Genomic DNA, 18,993 nt, shown 5'->3' on the forward strand with positions numbered 1-18,993 from the left:
TATTAATATGTCTGTCTCCGTGATTATGGCTCCCAGAGCATCAAGTCACGCTACATGGTCAAATACACATATACAAGAGGATGTAAGGGTACGGGATAAGCAGGACAACAACTTGATACCTCTAAAATTATGCACGCCAATACAGATTATAATGTTGTCAAAGATGGCTAATATTGAATATGCTACTTACCAGTATGCATCTGTTCTTGGCATGTAGGGCTGCTGACATTCATATCTGTGCATAGATCGCCGCCTAGTGTTGGGTCCGGATGTTTGCACGTTGTTGTCCTGGAAGAGTCTTCGAAGTATCCTGAGATAGGTGACTCCTCCCCTGGACCACAGTGCGCATGGGCATCCTCTCCATCCTCAGATTGTTTTTCGCCATTGTGGCAGTGATGGAGTAGATACAGAAAGTGATGACCATGCCATACAGTAATTCTGAGAGCTGCAGCTGCTACAGGCGCCGGAGAGGAGGGTGGGCGATATGAATGTCAGCAGCCCTACATGCCAAGAACAGATGCATACTGGTAAGTAGCATATTCAGTTCGAGGCATGTGGGCTGCTGAATTCATATCTGTGCATAGAATACATAGCAGTACCTCCCATTAGCGGCGGCTACCAGTGCCAGCTGCAGCGGTCTGAAAAAGAGTTTTGAGAACCGCCTGTCCTACAGCTGCCTGCTGTTTTGATTGCACATCTACACAATAGTGTTTGGTAAATGTATGTGTAGTGGACCAGGTGGCTGCTCTACATATATCATGCAAAGGAATGTTTCCCAGGAAAGCCATGGAGGCCCCTAACTTACGTGTTGAGTGGGCTCGTGGGGGAATCGTTAATGTGCGTTTAGCTTTTTGATAGCAAATTTGAATACATTTAACGATCCATCTGGCTATACCTGCTTTGGAGATGGCGTTACCTTTGTGGTGTGGGGCAAAGGCAACGAAAAGTTGTTTTGTTTTCCTAAAGACTTTAGTCCTGTCTATATAGTACATGAGGGCTCTCTTTACATCCAGTGTATGGAGTGCTCTTTCTGCGACAGTTTGTGGGTTTTGAAAGAAAACAGGCAGTTCAATGGTTTGATTCATGTGGAACTGCGATATCACCTTGGGCATGAATTTGGGGTTGGTACGTAGTACGACCCTATTGGCGTGAACCTGTATGAATGGCTCTTGAACGGTTAGTGCCTGGAGTTCACTAACTCTCCTCAAAGAAGTGATTGCTACTAGGAAAGCTACTTTCCAGGTGAGGAATTGAATCTCGCATGAGTGTAGAGGTTCAAAGGGTGGACCCATCAGGCGTGTGAGGACCAAGTTGAGGTTCCACATTGGAGCTGGTGGGTGGCTTGGAGGAATTACTCGTTTGAGTCCTTCCAAGAATGCTTTGATGGCAGGCACTCTGAATAAAGAGAGGTGCTGCCTGTTCTGGAGATAGGCTGATATTGCGGTCAAATGGACACGTATTGAGGTGTATGCCAGATTGCATCGGTATAGGTGTAAGAGGTAACAAATTATGTTTTGGATGGATGCGTCTAGCGGGTTAATGTCATTGTTATTGCAATAAATGACGAACCTTTTCCATTTGGCTGCATAGCAAGCTCTGGTAGTGGGTCTTCTAGCTTCCTTAATGATGTCCATACAGTCAGGTGGCAGGTTTAGGTAGCCAAACTCTAGGACTTCAGGAGCCAGATTGCCAGGTTCAGCTGTTGCGGATCTGGGTGCTGAATCTCTCCATGGTTCTGCGTCAAATGCGCGGGTTTGATCCGCAGCCTTTGATGCGGCACCACGGAAAGTTCGAGAAAGGTGGTGTACCATGGTTGGCGTGCCCATGTTGGAGCAACCAGGACGAGTGTCAGTGAGTGTTGTCTGAGTTTGCGTGCCACCAGCGGTATCAATGGTGCTGGGGGAAAGGCGTACGCAAATCTGCCGGACCAGTTCATCCATATCGCATTGCCCTGCGACTGCGGATGTGGGAACCTGGCGGCAAAGCTTTGGCATTTTGCGTTTTCGCTTGTGGCGAATAGGTCTATCTCTGGATGACCCCACTGTTGGAAGTACGGTTGGAGTACTGACGGATGTAGCTCCCACTCGTGCATCTGGTGGCTGTGTCTGCTGAGCAGATCCGCCATCTGGTTGTCCTTGCCGAGGAGGTGTTCCGCCATGAGGAATATGTTCCTCTGAATGGCCCACTTCCACATGCTCTGAGCCAGATGAGACAACTGTGGAGAGTGTGTTCCTCCCTGCTTCTGTATATAGTACATGGCAGTCATGTTGTCCGTCCGGATCAACACGACTTTGTTGCACAAGTGTACTTTGAATGCTTTCATTGCCAGGAAGATTGCCATCAGTTCCAGAACGTTGATATGCATCTTCTTTTGCTGTACTGTCCATAGTCCCTGCACTGTGTAATTGAGTACATGAGCTCCCCATCCCTGGAGAGACGCGTCCGCTGTCAGTATTATTTGTGGAACAGGCTCTTGGAACGGTCGGCCCTTGCAAAGGTTTTGTTGATTCCACCAATGCAGAGAGTTGTATGCCCGACCGCTCACCAACACTAGGTCTTTTAGTTGCCCGTGAGCCTGATTCCATTGACGTGCTAAGCACTCCTGAAGCGGGCGCATATGTAGTCTCGCGTATGGGAATATGAAAATGCAGGAGGCCATCATGCCTATCAGCTGCATGAACACTCGCGCGGGAAGGGAGTGTTGGGGTTTGAACTTGGAAATCAGCATTTGCATGCTGTTGATTCTCACTAAATTTGGCTGAGCTGTGGCTGCCAGAGTGTCTATGGTCGCACCTAGGTACTGTTGTACGTGTGCGAGTTGGAGATGTGATTTCGGGTAATTTAGTGAGAACCCCAGACTGTGAAGAAGGTGAATGGTGCGGGACATGTGGCTGGCACATTGCTGGGCTGACTTTGCCTGAACAAGCCAGTCGTCCAGGTAAGGGTAGACGTGAATGTGTTGCCTCCGTAGATGTGCAGCCACAGTAGCTAGGCACTTTGTGAAAACTCTGGGTGCTGTTGTCACGCCGAAGGGAAGAACCTTGAATTGGTAGTGCTGTCCTTGAATAGTGAACCTGAGATATTTTCTGTGTGAGGGGTGAATGGGTATGTGGAAATACGCATCTTTGAGGTCTAGCGTGGCCAGGAAGTGTCCCTGTTTGAGCAGCGGGAGGACTTGTTGTAGGGTGAGCATGTGGAAATGCTCCGAGAGAATGTAGCGGTTGAGGGGTCTCAGGTCTAGTATAGGTCTGAGTGACCCGTCCTTTTTTGGTATTAAGAAGTACAGGGAGGGAAGGAGGAGCCTAGCGCGCAACCAAGATGGCCGCGTAGGTGCGAGGCTCCCGAGGACCTCCGCGACCTCCTACAACTATCCTGAAAATATCCTGTCCTAGATGAGGGGACTGTGTTGGTGAGCCTGAGCTGAGGTGGCACCCGTTTTCCGCTTCCAAATCGGACCTCGGACACCGGCGGGAGCACCGATCGAGGTTTGCGGCCTTCTCCTCGCCGAACCCCGGATTTGAGCTGTGGGGTGATCCGGAGACAAAGTGAACAACAGCGGCGGGCAGGGCTTGGCGACTCGCGTACCCCGCACTTTCACTTTCGCACCCTCCTTGCTGTTTCTGCGAGGTTGGGTCGCGGGGCTTTGTGTGTTGGTGTGGCCTCGCTGGGGGACCCTGCCTGCCCGCCGGCTGTGATCCACCCCGCAGATCTGAGGTGGCCCCCCCCCGGAACCCGTGAATCGGCTTGCCTGCCCTTCACGACGTGGCTGGTGCGACCGGGAGACTGGGACCATGGCCACGAAACAAGATGGTGACCGGGCAAAGGTAAAATCGACCCGGCGTGGCGCAGTCCATCAGTCCAACAGCATGGACCGCTATACCCTCCAGAAGGGATCTCCCGAGGTGCCACGCGGGTCCCCTGAGGGCCCTACTGACGCTCCTGATCTGCCCACGGATCTGACTCTGCGGGATGTCATGGGCGCCATCGCCGAGATGAAGGCCTCGGTGGGCCAGCGTTTTGATACACTGGCGCAGAAGATCGACTCGGTCCTCGTGGATGTTGGCCTGGTAAGGGCCGATCTTTCCAAGACCAACGACCGAGTCGATTCTTTGGCCCACACCGCATCGGGCCTTACGACAGATGTGGCGGCCCTACAAAAGGAGGTGCGCCGGCTTGGTCAGGCGAGTGCGCTGATGGATCGCCGCCTGGAAGACTCCGAGAGTCGGGCCCGGAGGAACAACGTCCGCATCATCGGGGTGCCTGAGGGACGTGAGGAGGCGGCGGCGGACCTATTCGTGGAAGACCTGATTGTTACCCATCTCCAGCCACGGGGGCTGAGTAAATTTTTCGCGGTGGAGATGGCCCACAGGGTTCCCGGGGGAAGGCCTAAGGTCGGAGCCCCTCCGAGGCCTCTCATTGCCCGGATTTTCAATTTTCGGGACAGAGACGCTATCCTGCAATCCTCCAGACTACAGGGACCGGTCAGACTTGAAAATATGGACGTTAATTTTTATCCTGATTTCACCCCAACGGTCCAGAAGCAGAGACTGAGCTTCCTCGGTGTCAAACGCCGTCTTCGGGATCTAAACCTCAAGTACGCCATGCTTTTCCCAGCTAAGCTGCGAGTGGAGGTGGATGGTCGCACACACTTTTTTGATCGTCCCGAAGCGGCCGGGGACTGGCTGGATACTCTGTCTGGGGATCGGGATCGGGGGGCCCGGGGGGAGCGGTGGGGGGAGAGGGCTCGCCGGATCAGGTCTGAGGGACTAATATTAGGCCTCGCTCTGGACGAAATTGATGCCATTTTTGACCATGCGTCTGTTCGTGTAAGTTCCCCTCCTATGGAGGTTGTGTGGGGTCTCTTGGGGGTTCTCCCTCCTCCTCTGGGGGTCTAGTCAGTTTCACTATCTATGGGGCGACAGGCACACTGCACGTTGGGGGGGCTGTTTGGGCTCATGCAGGGGTGCAGGGAGGGGGGAGTTTTGTTGGGGCGGGTGGGCAGGGATGGGGTGTTGTTTGTTTTTATCACAAGGCAAACTTATTTTTGTGTTGGTTTTAAGGTGCTCTCGGGGGGACGAATGATGGCTTCTCTGTATGATGGGGGGTAGGGAATTAACTTTGTTGTCTTGGAACGTTAATGGACTGGGGGACAGGATCAAACGAGGTGTGGTCCTGCAGTTTTTGAAGCGACTCTCGCCCGATGTAGTCTTTCTGCAGGAGACACACCTTATTGGCAATTCCTTCTGTGCCATGAATCGGCGTGGCTACCGCCTAGTGGCCCACTCGGGCTTCACGTCAGGCTCAAGGGGTGTGGGCATCATGGTAAAGAACTCGCTCCCGTTGGAAATTGATGAGGTGCTCCACGATGATAGGGGACGTTACACTGTCTTGGTGGGGAGAATGGAGGGCAAAGTGGTTGTCTTTGTGTCAGTCTACGTCCCACCGGGGCTGCAGTCGACCACCTTTGCAGACCTGGGGCGCCTCCTCCTTGGCCTTCCGGGGGGGCTTCTGGTGGTGGGGGGGGACTTTAATGCGGTGGTTTCTGGGACTGTGGATCGTCACCCCCCTAGGGACCTCCCCCGGGCACAGGCGTGGCTATCCGGCCTCTTGGATACACTGGGATTGGTGGACTGCTGGCGCTTAAAACATCCCACGCAGCTGCAGTCCACATTCCACTCGGGGGCTCATGGTAGTCTCTCACGGCTTGATTATGTCCTTGTCCCGGCGGCCTATGTCGGGAGGGTGGGAGAGGTGCGCCATTTAGCACGGGGTATCTCAGATCACTCCCCGCTCCTGTTACATTTTGATGTCTTTCCGAGGGGTGAGGGTAGGGTAGTCCCAATCAATTCCTGGTACTTGCGCGACCCCATCATTCGCGCTGACTTGATTAAATCCTTGCAGCGATATTTTGATGAGAATGTGGGGTCCGTGCCTTCGGCTATCTCCCTGTGGGAGGCCTTCAAGATAGTTCTTAGAGGGGAGGCCCTATCCCTTATTTCCCACGCCCGGAGGCGCGAGCGGGAGGAGGTGACCCGGGTGGAGGCTGAAATAGCCGAATTGGAGGGTGATCTAGAGGGTGGGGTGACGGATGCTGCACTACATGTCCTCCAACTCAAGCAGGCGGCCTATAGGGCCCTCGTCACGGAGGCGGCCAGGGGCCTCTGTAGAGAGCAACAGGGGCGACTGTATGATGTGGGTGATAAGGCTGTAAACTGATAGCGTGGTTGGACAAAAAGGAGAGAGCGACTCGTGTGGTCCCGCTGATTGAGAAAACGGATGGTGTGTGTGTAACTGAGCCAGAAGAAATTGTCTCCTGTTTCGCGGATTATTTCCGTGAGGTGTATTCCCCGGTCTCTTCCTGCTCTGAAGAGGATTCCCGTGCTCTGCTTAGGGATATCGCGCTGCCTTCCCTTTCGGAGGAGGACAGGGTGTCGCTGGACGCCGCTCCCACCTCTGACGAGATCGCCCTCGCCATGCGTTCGGTCGCTTCTGGCAAGGCCATGGGCCCGAATGGTATCCCTATCGAGTTGTACAAGTTGCGACCGGATACACTGGCGCCTCACCTCCGCGCAATGTTCCTGGCGGCCCACTCGCTGGGCTCCCTCCCGCTGGACCAGCGTCTGGCTACAATTGTGGTGATCCACAAGGAAGGGAGACCTCGGGACCGGGTTACATCCTATCGGCCTATCTCGCTATTGAATGCGGAGCCCAAAATTCTCGCCAAGGTACTGGCCAATCGGCTGGTCGGCGTGGTGGGCGATCTGGTTCATCAGGACCAGTCCGGCTTTATTCCCCTTCGCAACACGGCCCTTAACCTGCGGCGTTTACATGGGGTGCTCGCACGTGTCCCATTCATACGGGAACCGGCCATTTTGGCGTCCTTAGACGCCACCATGGCGTTTGATACGCTTGAGTGGCCATACATTTGGGCGATGCTTGCGAAGTTTGGATTTGGCCCAGGGTTCATCAGTTGGGTCAAATTGTTGTATTCGGGCCCATTGGCGCAGGTGGTGGTGAACGGAAGAGTATCGGCCCCGTTCGAGCTGGGCCGGGGCACGCGACAGGGCTGCCCCTTGTCGCCGCTCCTGTTTGCGCTTGCCTTGGAGCCCTTGGCGGAGTGGCTGCGGTGGCATCCTTCTATCCGTGGTCTCCGTTGGACCCCCGAGTATGAGGACCGCGTGTCCCTATATGCTGATGACATCCTTCTGTACCTAGCCTCCCCACGTAAATCACTAATAGTACTGGTTGATGTTTTACATTCATTCGGCCGCAACTCCGGCCTTGTCATCAACTGGGCTAAATCATGTGTGTATGTGCTCTCTGGGGAGGCTCCCATCCTCCCGCGGGGCTGTCCGATCCAGATCGCCTCGCGGGGGTTTAGGTACCTGGGTGTCTTCATTACTCTGGACCCGGAGGCCCGCTACGAACGGAACTTGCTTCCCCCCCTCCAGCGCCTGAAGGAGGACGTTGCGCGCTGGCGGCGCCTGCCGCTTTCGCCGCTCGGCCGGGCGGCATTGTTCAAGATGATGTCGTTGCCACGCTTCCTGTACGCCTTGCAGAACACTATGGACTTAGTCCCGGCGCGCTACTTCCGTGAGGTGGAGAGTCTGCAACGCCGCCTGTTCTGGGACGGGAGGCCGCGTATTGCCCTGGCGAAGTTGACGCTCCCATGGTATGACGGGGGGATTGCCCTCCCGGATATTAAACGGTACTATTGGGCCTCCCAGCTAGCTGCAATTAACCATGGCCTATACGGGCCTGCCTTAAACCCGGCATTTGAAATGGACAAGATGCTACTGCCAGGTGGCGACTACAATCGAGCGCTCTAATCTAGCGCGCCCGACGCTCGTCTGACGGGCCCCACGCGTGTCATGGTGCGAGTGTGGCACGCGGCCAATGCAGCTATGGGGTGGAAGGACCGTTTGACCCGGGCGTCACCACTATATGCGTCTGAGCGGTTGGGCTCCCTGTGGACCTCGAAGGGCTTCGAGAAGTGGGACATAATAGGCATCAGTAAAGTGGGGGATCTCTGGACGAGGGGAGGATTTAAAACGTTCGAGACGCTGCAGACGGAATTTCAGTTGCAGGGCAGTGAGTACTTTCGGTATTTGCAGGTCCGTCATGCACTGGGCTCCGTCTTCCCAGACGTTGCCTCCATCCCGGAGTCTTCCCCCCTGGAGGATAGAGTGCTGGATGGCCACGTCCCGGACAGCACGATCTCACTGATCTACAAAAAACTGATCAACGACCGCTCGGGCTTGCTGACTGCCCTCCGTGAGGCTTGGGTTGCCGACGGGCTGGAGTTGGACGACGAGGACTGGACCTCCGCGGTGGCCTCCCCGAAGGAGGTGGCCATACCGGCTCGCCTTCGCTTTGTCCAGCTCAAGATACTCCACCGGGTCTACATGACGGAGCCAAGGCTTCTGCGTATGGGCTATGCTGAAGATGGGTTGTGTAAGCGTGGGTGTGGTGCTTTGGCGACCTTTCTGCATATCTTGTGGGAATGCCCGGAGGTGGAGCGATTCTGGCGTGGTGTGCATGAGGTCCTGCGAGTGGTTACGCATGTGGCGCTGCTGCCTGAAGCGGGGAGATGCCTGTTGAATGTGTGGGAACCAACTGATTACTCGGCTCCGCAGACGTGGTGGGTGACTCTGGGATATATGATAGCTAAGCGTGATATTGCTCAACTGTGGGGATCCCAGAGGCCCCCGACGGTATCGGCCTGGAAAGAATACATGGACTGGTGCATGTTTCGAGAAAAGGTGGTGTATGTGGCGAGGGGTAAGCCTGGGACATGGGTGAAAGTATGGGGCCCCTGGAACGCCTACCGCGGGGGTATCTGTGCACCACCGTTGCTGCCTGCTACCTCACCAGCCCCGTCCCCTTAGCCGACTCCTTCCCCCGGCACCGGGCACAGGGTTCCCCCAGTCCTCGCTCTGTTCTCTTCCCCCTCTTTAGACTCCTGTGGATAGTTGGGATCCCCCATTTAGGGGAGCACGTGTTGCTATTTTCGATTGCGGGTTGCCTTGTGGGTGTGGTTTTTCTTGTTGTTCGTAATTTAAAATGAAACCGTATTGTGGGGTCTGGCAGATGTGGCTTATGACGTTGTTACCTCCTGAGCATGCTCCTCTGCAACGCCACGTGTTTTATAAATGTATGTCTTATGCTCCTATCATTACTAGCGGCCGGCCGGAAGGTTGTAGGCCCATACTTGTATATTCTTGAGACTTGTAATAAACGGTTTCAAAAAAAAAAAAAAAAAAAAAGAAGTACAGGGAGTACACTCCTGTACCTTGCTCGTGGACGGGTACGACCTCTATTGCGCCTTTTTTCAGCATACTTAGCACTTCCTGCTGTAATAGCGCTAAGTGCTCTGAGGACATAGGACGGTGTTTTGGCGGTATTGTGGGTGGAGTGGAGGTTAATTCTAGGCAGTAACCGTGTTTGATAATATCTTTGACCCACCTGTCCGTGGTGATGGAGTTCCACGTGGACAGGAACCTTTGTAGCCTTCCCCCGACAGGTGTTATGTGGTCGGGAGGAAGGGAGAGGGCGTCACTGTTTGTTCTTGGGGGAGGACCTGGTATTGCCGTATCCGCGTCCTCTACCCTTTGTGCTGGAGCCACGATATCCACCCCGGGTGTTTTTATCGTAGGTGCTTTGTGTGTTGCTCTTGTTGAAGGTTTGCTGTGACCCCTGTCCTCTACCTGCTCCTCTATTTCCGGGGCGACGAAAGGAGCCACTCCGAAAGGTCTGCGTTTGGAGAGCCCCCATGGACTTTGCAGTGTCTGTGTCCTTTTTAATTTTTTCTAGGGTGGTGTCAACCTCTGGTCCGAACAAGTAGTCGGGGTTGACCGGCTGATTGAGGATGTTATTTTGAACCTCAGGTTTGAATCCGGAGATTCGTAACCAGGCGTGTCGTCGTAACATGACGCTGGTGTTTATTGCTCTGGCAGCTGTATCTGCGGCATCCAGTGCACACTTAATGGATGCGTTCGTGAGGAGTTGTCCCTCCCTGATGAGGATCTCAGCTCCCTCTTTGTATTGGTCAGGGAGATGTTGGAGTAGGGTTTCTAATGTGTCATAGTGTGCGCGATCGTAGCGAGCTAGGAGCGCCTGGGTATTGGCAATACGCCATATGTTAGCTGCCTGGACTGCAACCCGTTTTCCGGAGGTCTCTAGCACCTTGGACTCCTTGTCCGGGGGAGGAGCTTCCCCAGTTGTCTGCGAGTGCTCCAGTTTGCGAGCATTAGCGACCACGATGGAATCTAGAGGCAACTGGCCTCTAATGTACATAGGGTCCCCAGGCGCCGACCTATATTTTTTGTCGATCCTGGGGTTTATTACTCTTGCCCTAGTGGGTTCTTTGAAAATGTCCTTTGCTGGTTTGAGGACACCTTTCAGCATGGGTAGAGTTTTGATATTCCTTTCTGAGGATGCGAAAGTATCCATTAGAAAATCGTCCTCAATTGTGTCAGAGTGGAGTTGCACACCATGATTGGCCGCAGCACGTTCAATGAGGGCGTTGAATGCGGCAGTGTCCTCTGTGGGAGACGTTTTCGCGCCATATAGCTGCGTGTCCTGTGTATCCATAGGCGCACCCGGGTCTACAGGGTCATCCCAAGCCTGGTCAGGGTCCTGTTGGCCTTCAGGATCCATCTCTCTGGGGTAGGGGACATCGTCACCCATGTAGTCCTCCAAAGCGTCGGTTTCGGAGGGTGTCGGAGAGAAGGGCTGGGGATCTAGGTAAGAGGTATGGAGACGTTCGTAAAGAACTGGTTCCGAATCCGCTGGCAGCTTTTTCTTTAGTGGGATCCGGTAGGTAGGAGTCCAAAGCCTGCTCGGAAGATATTCTCCGCTTGTGGAGCATAATTCTGCCGGTGTCGGCATCGATGATGTGGGACGGTGACGTCTCCGTAGGAGAGCGTTCGGCAGGTGTGATCCTAGTTTGGGTGACACGTGTCCTGATTTCAAACAGTTTGGGCGCCGTGGATGGCGGCAGTCTAAAAGTGATGTTGGGTGTTGCCGGAGAAGCTTTTTGAGCTTTTTTCGGCTCGGAGCCCGACGTGTCCTGGAGGGCTGCCTTTTCTTTGATGCGTTGCAAGGACGCTGCAACTTGTCGCACCTGTAACGCCGAGCGGTTCTGTAGAGGCAGGCGTGGACTTCTTTGGGGCCACGGGGTCATCGAGTCGAGGAGAGGTAGTAGCTGTCGACGGCGTCGATGATTGGGCCTTCGGTGCTGCTTTTGAAGCGATGTGCGACGCAGCGGTCATTTTGACCTTCGTGGCCGGAGCCGATTGTTTCGGTGCCGGTGGCCGAGGCGGCTTGGCGGTACCAATGGCCTTTTTCCGTTTGTCGGCGCCGACGTCGGCTGCTGCGAGTTCGGCACCGAAGTCCCGTTTGGTGCGGTCGGTGCCGACGGGTTTGGCTGGCGTCGAAGGTGTGGTGGGCTTCGATCCGACCAGTGTCACTTTCAGTTTCGGTTTCTGTGGAACCGATACGACTTTTGGTTTCGGTTTCGAGGAATGGAAACCAGTCGTTTTGGGTGCTAATGGCTGTCGCTGAATGTCCGAGGCCGGGCCAGAGGGCGGGGCCGAAGAACTGCGGGATAGGTCTTGGGTAAGGCCCGAAGGCGATCCCTCGACCGGAGCCATAGACTGACGCACTGGGATATCCTCCGTCTGTACGGGTAGGCCTTGCTCGTCACCGGAGCTACTTTCTTCGGCCCCTAAGGCCTCATCGTAGTCTCCTACCTCGGTGTCGGCTTCTTCCCTGTGAAAGAGTTGTTCTTCGATGTCTTCCGATCCGGAATCGTGTTCGGAAGCGGGGCTGGAGGGTAGGTTCTCCACGCCTTCCACATCTTCGTCCTCGGCGCTGAAGATGTTGGTCGGGACCGGTGCCGCTTGCTGCGCTTCAAGTCTCGCTGCTCGTCGATTCCGGAGAGCTTTTTGGATCGGAATCGGGCACAGGCCATACATGTGGATTCGTCGTGATCCGGTGAAAGGCATTTGTTGCACACCGGGTGGACGTCGACATGGGGATATTTCGCATTGCAAACAGGACACCGCTTGAATGGTGTCCTCGATTCCATCGTCGATGTGGAGTCGATGTCGGATACGATGCGAAAAAGTTGTTTTTGAAGTCAGTAAACTAACCAGTAACTGTCGATACCGATCGAGAACAGTACCGACGCGAACTAAAGGCCTTTTGGCCTGAAAAAAAGTTTTTCCTAACTTGAGTCAAGATAAGCACATCCGAACCCAATGGCGGAAAAAAACAATCTGAGGATGGAGAGGATGCCCATGCGCACTGTGGTCCAGGGGAGGAGTCACCTATCTCAGGATACTTCGAAGACTCTTCCAGGACAACAACGTGCAAACATCTGGACCCAACACTAGGCGGCGATCTATGCACAGATATGAATTCAGCAGCCCACATGCCTCGAACATAGGGAATAGCACTTATCCACTTACGGCACTAACTGGATTATTTTTTAACAGATTATTGATACCATTGTACTGTAATAATGCTTATTGGACAGATGATCAAGAGTGGAGTGCACAAAAGCGAACCCCTGAAGTACCTTGTACACCCACCATTTTTTCTTAAAATGCCAATAAAAATATGTTGAAGGAGAAAAAAGCAACGGCCTTGTTCTTTTTTGGATGGGCGTTTGTATTAACAGGTTCCCCCTGCCCAAACCTCTCCTTAAATTTCCCTAAACCCCTCTCCTTTAGTGTCTCCTATTTTCCAGCTACTCTCCCTTGCCCCACCCTTATTACCTAATAAAATATAAACATATGTGTGCAGAGATCTCTGTCACCCTGGCAGAGCCTTCTGCACAGAAAAGATAGGAAACGGGGAGCTCTCCAGCTGTAAGGTTGTGAATAGCATTTTGTAGTTAGTGAGTAGTACTAATCTAGTACAAAATGCAGTTTTTGAATAGACCCCATAGAGCAGAGTCCTTGTGGCCAGCGTGGATTTAAAAAAGTTTGAGAAAAGCTATGGACAACTTCACCCAGATGGGGACTTGAGGCTTTTCAATCAGTGGCAGCGGTGAAGGCCAACGAGAAGGAGACAAGGATGATGCACCGAAAGATTCATGTTTATTTATTATAATACTTTCAAAACGTACAACTGTGGCGCACCTTCAAATCATTGTGAAGTCTGAGAGCAGTTATCGTCCTCTCAGACTTCAGGGTACATATTCAGTACATATTCCTCAGTTGCTCCCCTAGCACTTAAAAGTCAATCAAAGAGCGCATTCAAAGTCTCATTTTCTTGGGGCTGCGATACGTTGGTGCTGCCTGCATGCATAAATATGAAGCTCCATGCCCCATTTGCAAAGTGCTGTTGGCTAAAATGTAAAGACTGATTGATGCAAGGTACCACACAAGCCACAAGGCCACTGGGCTTTCTGGGCTCCATGACCTAGATCTGGTGGCCTCACAAGCAGCTTAAATCAGATTCTGGTTAGTGAGACAGCCAGCCCCTCAGCAATGGTTAGGTGCAAAACATCCCTCAAGTTAGCTGCTGACCCACTGCAACAAACGAAAGCAATAGATGGCCAGGTCCGATCAACTGGCATTAAAGGCTGGACCTCCCAAGGTCACAACTGTAGGCTGAGCAATGAAAGCACCTGGAAAGGACTGCAGTGCGGCCCTGCTGCAGCAGGGTGACCTTCCTGCGAGCACTGATTCACCTCGGTCTCTGTGTGCATCTGTGTCAGCAGGACCCAGCAGCTTTCAAAACAAGAAAAGACAAATTAAAAACCCTACCCTCCAATCTATAAAGATGTACTGATTCGCTCAGTTTTTAATGCTTGTAGGATAAAACCTCTTTCAGACATTTTATTCTATTAGCCGGTTTTCTGATTTTATAATGAATCCTCTGCTGCCGCACACCTCTTTAGAAGGCACAATACACTAGATATTATTTTCACTCACTGGCATATTCTAAGGTAAATGCAAAGATTGTTTTAACCTTCAATGTTCCTCGAGTGGCGGATTTTTATCAGCGGTTCTTTGACTGATTGATAAAATTTCCTTTTATTTTCAATTTACTAAGCTACAAAGATAACATGGGGAGGCACCAAAACTGCATATTTATGAAGATGTCCGTAGGCACTTATGAACAAACAATGGATGAATGAATGTGTAATTCAGCTCTTTTCCCGCCATGTACTAATGAGAGAACTACATCTGGGGGTGTTGTGCTGTACAAGAGTAGCTCAATCTTGCGTCTTCTCCTGTGGACTGGAAGCTAGGAGAGAACGTAGGCATGTTGTGCACCACAAGCAGGACAACAATGCCCTCCAGACATTATTGACATTTCTAAATGTATTCCTACTTGAGTTCTGTTTAGATAACTAACAATATGTCCTTATGAAACCTTTTGGTAGAGTTGGAACACAAGTTAAATACTTTCATTAACTTGAATAAACCTGATGAATATCAGCCAGAAACTAGGCCATTCAAATACGAGGATGCCTCCCCAAGCCTGGCCATAAAGGCTTGAAAAAATGCTAACAAGATTTTACATATCGAAATGCAAATCTGTGCCAACAAATCTTGTAGCAAATTCGGAGAAGAAATTAGATTTGACTTGCTGGAAAAAAAGCAAAAGAAAGATTGGTTTTCTCTTGTCCAAGGGCCTGCCAAGGCCTAAATCGTGCCTACCAAATGTTGAAGAGATAAAAACCTGACTTATCCCCAGATTAATTTGGGTGTTTTTCGTGGCATCTGGACACGCATTTGCCAAGAAGCTTGAAACCTATCTCCATATTAGCATCAGTTTTCTCACCTATGCCAGCACTCAGAGCTTTTACAAGAAATTATCATCATTTTCTCAAATTATTTAAACTTATGAGGTTTAACAAGCTCAATCGAAGGCCGTAAAACTCACTTTAAACTCTTCCTGCAACCTTTGCCTCTGCTAATGAGGTTCAAACTCCTTTAAGCTTGCAACAAAAAGAACTGACTTCTGGAAGACCCTTGGCCCATAAGATTCCCCCACAGCCTGTGTAAGCATAGAGAAGTAACTTGTGTTCACCTTTTCTTGTCAATCAAGACACTTCACAAAGACCTCGGCCTTCAAGTTTGTTGAGACTTCATTGGATACACCTTTATAACAAGCATTTGCAATGCAATAGGTCTCACATTTACGAGCGTTTGAGCTTTTGGCATTGTAAATGATAATGCCTTTTATTCATGTGTTGTTTTTAAAACATAAATAAAAGGCATTTTCGCTTACAATGCCAATAGCTTAAACTCTTGAAATGCGAGACGTATTGCATTGCAAATGCGTATGGTGCCCGTGCTATAAAGAACTATTCTTTAAAGTGTGTCCTTCCTGCAACAGCAGGCAGGACAAAACTATTTGAGAAAATAGTGCTCGGAGGCTGTAATTAAAGCCTACCGAGTAACAACACACATAGCAGCGGGTGTCCTCATGGGAGGTTACAAAATAAGACAAGGCGGTACTAAGAATGGATTACTAAGCCTATTGGCCAAAGAAAAGCCACAGTTTACAGTGGAAAATGACACAACCCAATGAAAAATATGGGCGCAGAGTGGGCGAAGCTTCAAGTTCATACCTGAATACAGCACGCCTCGCAGAACAACGCATTCGCTGCCCAGGCTCGACCTAAAAACAACCAACTTTGGAGCCCTCCAAGTATCCTTGCCAGAGTCAAGGCAATATTTTGACCAGGTAAAACTAGTTTGTTTTGGTGCTTATAATTGTCCCAAGTGAGAACTATCATCCATGTTTCTACATTTTTTCCGTTTTTCTTTAGGGGTATGTAGAAAATACTTTTTTATTGTTTTAATAAAAGAGCGAGAGTCTGACTTCCTTTGGGTGAATGCAAGAACACAAAGAACCATTTGCGTCCTTGTGAGAATTGCTGAGGCATCACAAGCACTTGGAGTGCGCATCTGTGACCTACACAAGTTGATAGCATTTGGAACATAGCTTAAAACCCTAAGAATAGAGAGGGGTATTGTCCCCAAAAACTTTACAAAAGTCGAAAGAAAACAGAAGTAACATAGGTGGTGGTATCACCGATGGCTGGGTATCCTTGATAGAGTATATATGTAATTTTAGGTCGTTTCAAGCAACAATGTCTATGACCTCACTGGGACCTCTAGCCACTCAATATTTCATAACATGCTTGGGGGGGAGAGGGTTCTTACACATGAAGCAACTCCCCAGGTCAGTATTTGCTCCTATATGACTAATCTCTAGGTACTAAAACACATTAGATGCGGGGAATGAATGGAAGAATAATACTGGCGAGGAACATTGGCCAAATGTTGGTCAGGAACACTAGGCCAACTCTAAAGATTTTAAGCTTTCCATGAAAAAAGAATGCAGTTTCAACATGCTATAAGATCTGTACTCCAGCAAGAAGTAAACTCTTTTTGAAGCAATCTCATAAGGTCCATAGCACTGTGTTCAACCTCGTTTAAACAAAGGCAGTCTGAGAGGTATAAATAGTATATGTTGCACTTTTCAACACTTTAGTGTAAGAGAGATCTTTACAGAAAAGATTTTTTCATGTAAAATACAAAGTAAAAATAAATTGTTAAAGATTTCCCTAACCTTAAGCATGCAATGCAGAAACTCCACATACATAGGATTAGGGAAAACTGCATACATGTGAAAATGTACCTACATAAAGCATTTCCAGAGTCTCAGTGTACATTTTTGTCGCTTACGTGAACAACTCTTAATCCCTTAATGTGCTAGTGTGAACCTATGTTTTGGATTCTAAACGATCACTCCCTAAAAAAAATTAAAAATCACCCAACTCTAGCATCCTCAAGTAAAGAGTCCATCTCAGTAACGTTACTACGGAAAATCATCTCATACGAGCCCAACAATCTGGTCCCTTGTACCCAACAGTTGGCTAGACAGGAATTCACTTGTCTGAGTACTTTTTGGGCAACTGTTAATATTCAACACTGTAATTAACACATATCAAAACTAACCACTCACTCAGAAGGAGAACCTAAGGGAGGTGTTCAGTCGATGAGCAGGGGCAGAGGAGTCATATAATAGTTAAAAAAAACCTCCTTCTAATAAATGTAACTAAAAGGGATCAATCTCTGCCAGGATGAGTGAGAATGGCAATATTGCCTCACAAGCTGGGTACTATCACCCTCAAATAGCTTAGTGCATGATATTCATGTTTTGATTCAACATAGTAGGCCTTCCCCATTTTATGCAGCAGCACCTATGGGCACCATATTATGATGGACATAACACAGGCCTCATCAGCCCCTGTGGTGCAGGGGGGGCATTCAGCCTCATCACTATGAAACTTTGTGACGTATGAGACTCTCTGGGGCCCCTTAACAATTTCTGCAAGAGGGCCCCATCATTTAGCATTACGCCACAGCATTATACAAGGGTGTCAGGGACAACTCCAGTCTTTTCTTTGAAATAAAATAATTCTGGGCCCTGAAGACCAGCCTTGTCTTTGGAAAAGGACCCCAACCTAAAATATAGCCCAAAACAGCACATGAAGTCCACGCAACCGCTGGAAGAGCTCCTGAAGAGGACTGGCAAGTGATGAGCACCCAGAATCTCGAGAAGCACACAGAGCTAATGTGTATTCACATCTGTGTCTGCGACCAATCTCTTCAGAGGGATGGAGCTCACGTCAAGTTCATTCACAGGTCCATGAAGGGCCATGGGATACTGACATAGCAATGGTGCTTAGAACAGCTCTCAATGAAAAATATATTCACACAAAACTCTGGGAATCCTCTTGCTGACTTCTGATCACAGTTCACTAGTTCCAATTCAGGCAACCCCTCTTCTTATATATCAGTCTTACAACTTGTAGATCTCATTTTATGAAAACAAAACATAAAGGCTTTTGAGACACAACGCATACTGATTGACCAAATCTGTACTGGCAAGCTGCCAGAGAGGTCAGAGATATCTATATTTATGTACATCTCTATCTATCTATCTAGATAGAGTTATATATAGATATATAGATATACAAATACCTACACTAACATACATATATATATATATATATATATGCATACAAAATTATATACCACATTGAGGCATCCAGTCCATTGCACAAGCCACCTTACCTAGACGACCTGCGTCCTGCAGCTGGATCTTCAACATTTCCATGGGGGTGGTCACGATCACCTGGCAGGTGCCCGCTCCGCAGCCGGCCAGCATCTCCCTCAGCAGGGGCAGCTTCTTCCTGCCAGAATAGCAATAAAGAAAGAAGTGAGAGATGGACATTGCAGACATCTGGAGTGCTACATCAACAAAGTAACTTCTGCAAACTCACTCACTATGGAACACTTCTGAAGGGACAATGTGAGATGGGGTGACCAGGCGTCCCGGAATTACTGAGACAGTCCTGTTTTATCACCTTCTGCTCTGGTTAAATTCTGTAAATTTAGTACATATCCTGGTTTTCAGGCAGTCACCTGAACACAGAGGGATACCATGTTGCATGTATTTCAGTGCAAGATTCGTTAGCAGCCCTAATCAGAAAGCTTTTTTTAATTAACACAGATGATACTGTGAGTAAAGGTTGCATTTAGTTACCCTGTGTAATGTAATGTACGGTAAGGTTTATTTGTAGAGCGCCAATTGTTACCCCTGAGGGTATCCAAGCGCTCACTGACTGTGTTTTTCATGGTGGTGATCACTGTGAATTAAGTCATTCTTTGCCCTTCAGTCGGTGCAAAATTATAGTCTTACTCCTAAGTTTATGGAATTTTCTTGCATTTGATTTTCAAACCTGGTCACCCTAACATGAGGCGGCTCCTTGCATACTGATCCCTCACGTTCAGAAGACTTTTCATGCCGATTGCTCCCAGTCTCATCTCTATTCATTCTCTTACATAACCTCCACTTCTTTCCATACTGTAGCCTCAGATGCACACCTGTCTTTTCTTTGGACGTTGATATCCACCCACTGACCTACCTGTGCCAGTTCATTCTCCTGGACCA

At 50.0% G+C, this 18,993-nt stretch overlaps 1 protein-coding gene across 5 annotated transcripts in view; it reads right to left on the reverse strand.

Annotated features, from left to right (window-relative positions):
- Positions 1-18,993, reverse strand: part of SLC25A22 (solute carrier family 25 member 22) — a 357,355-nt gene that overhangs the window by 46,992 nt on the left and 291,370 nt on the right. For all 5 annotated transcript variants that reach the window (XM_085644868.1, XM_085644871.1, XM_085644869.1 and 2 more), the window contains one exon: positions 18,114-18,232. In XM_085644868.1, the coding sequence (XP_085500994.1) occupies positions 18,114-18,232 (119 nt within the window). The remainder of the gene's footprint in view (positions 1-18,113; positions 18,233-18,993) is intronic.

The sequence above is a fragment of the Triturus cristatus genome, chromosome 3_1, assembly GCF_964204655.1.
Source record: "Triturus cristatus chromosome 3_1, aTriCri1.1, whole genome shotgun sequence".
NCBI classification, from domain to species: Eukaryota; Metazoa; Chordata; class Amphibia; order Caudata; family Salamandridae; genus Triturus; species Triturus cristatus.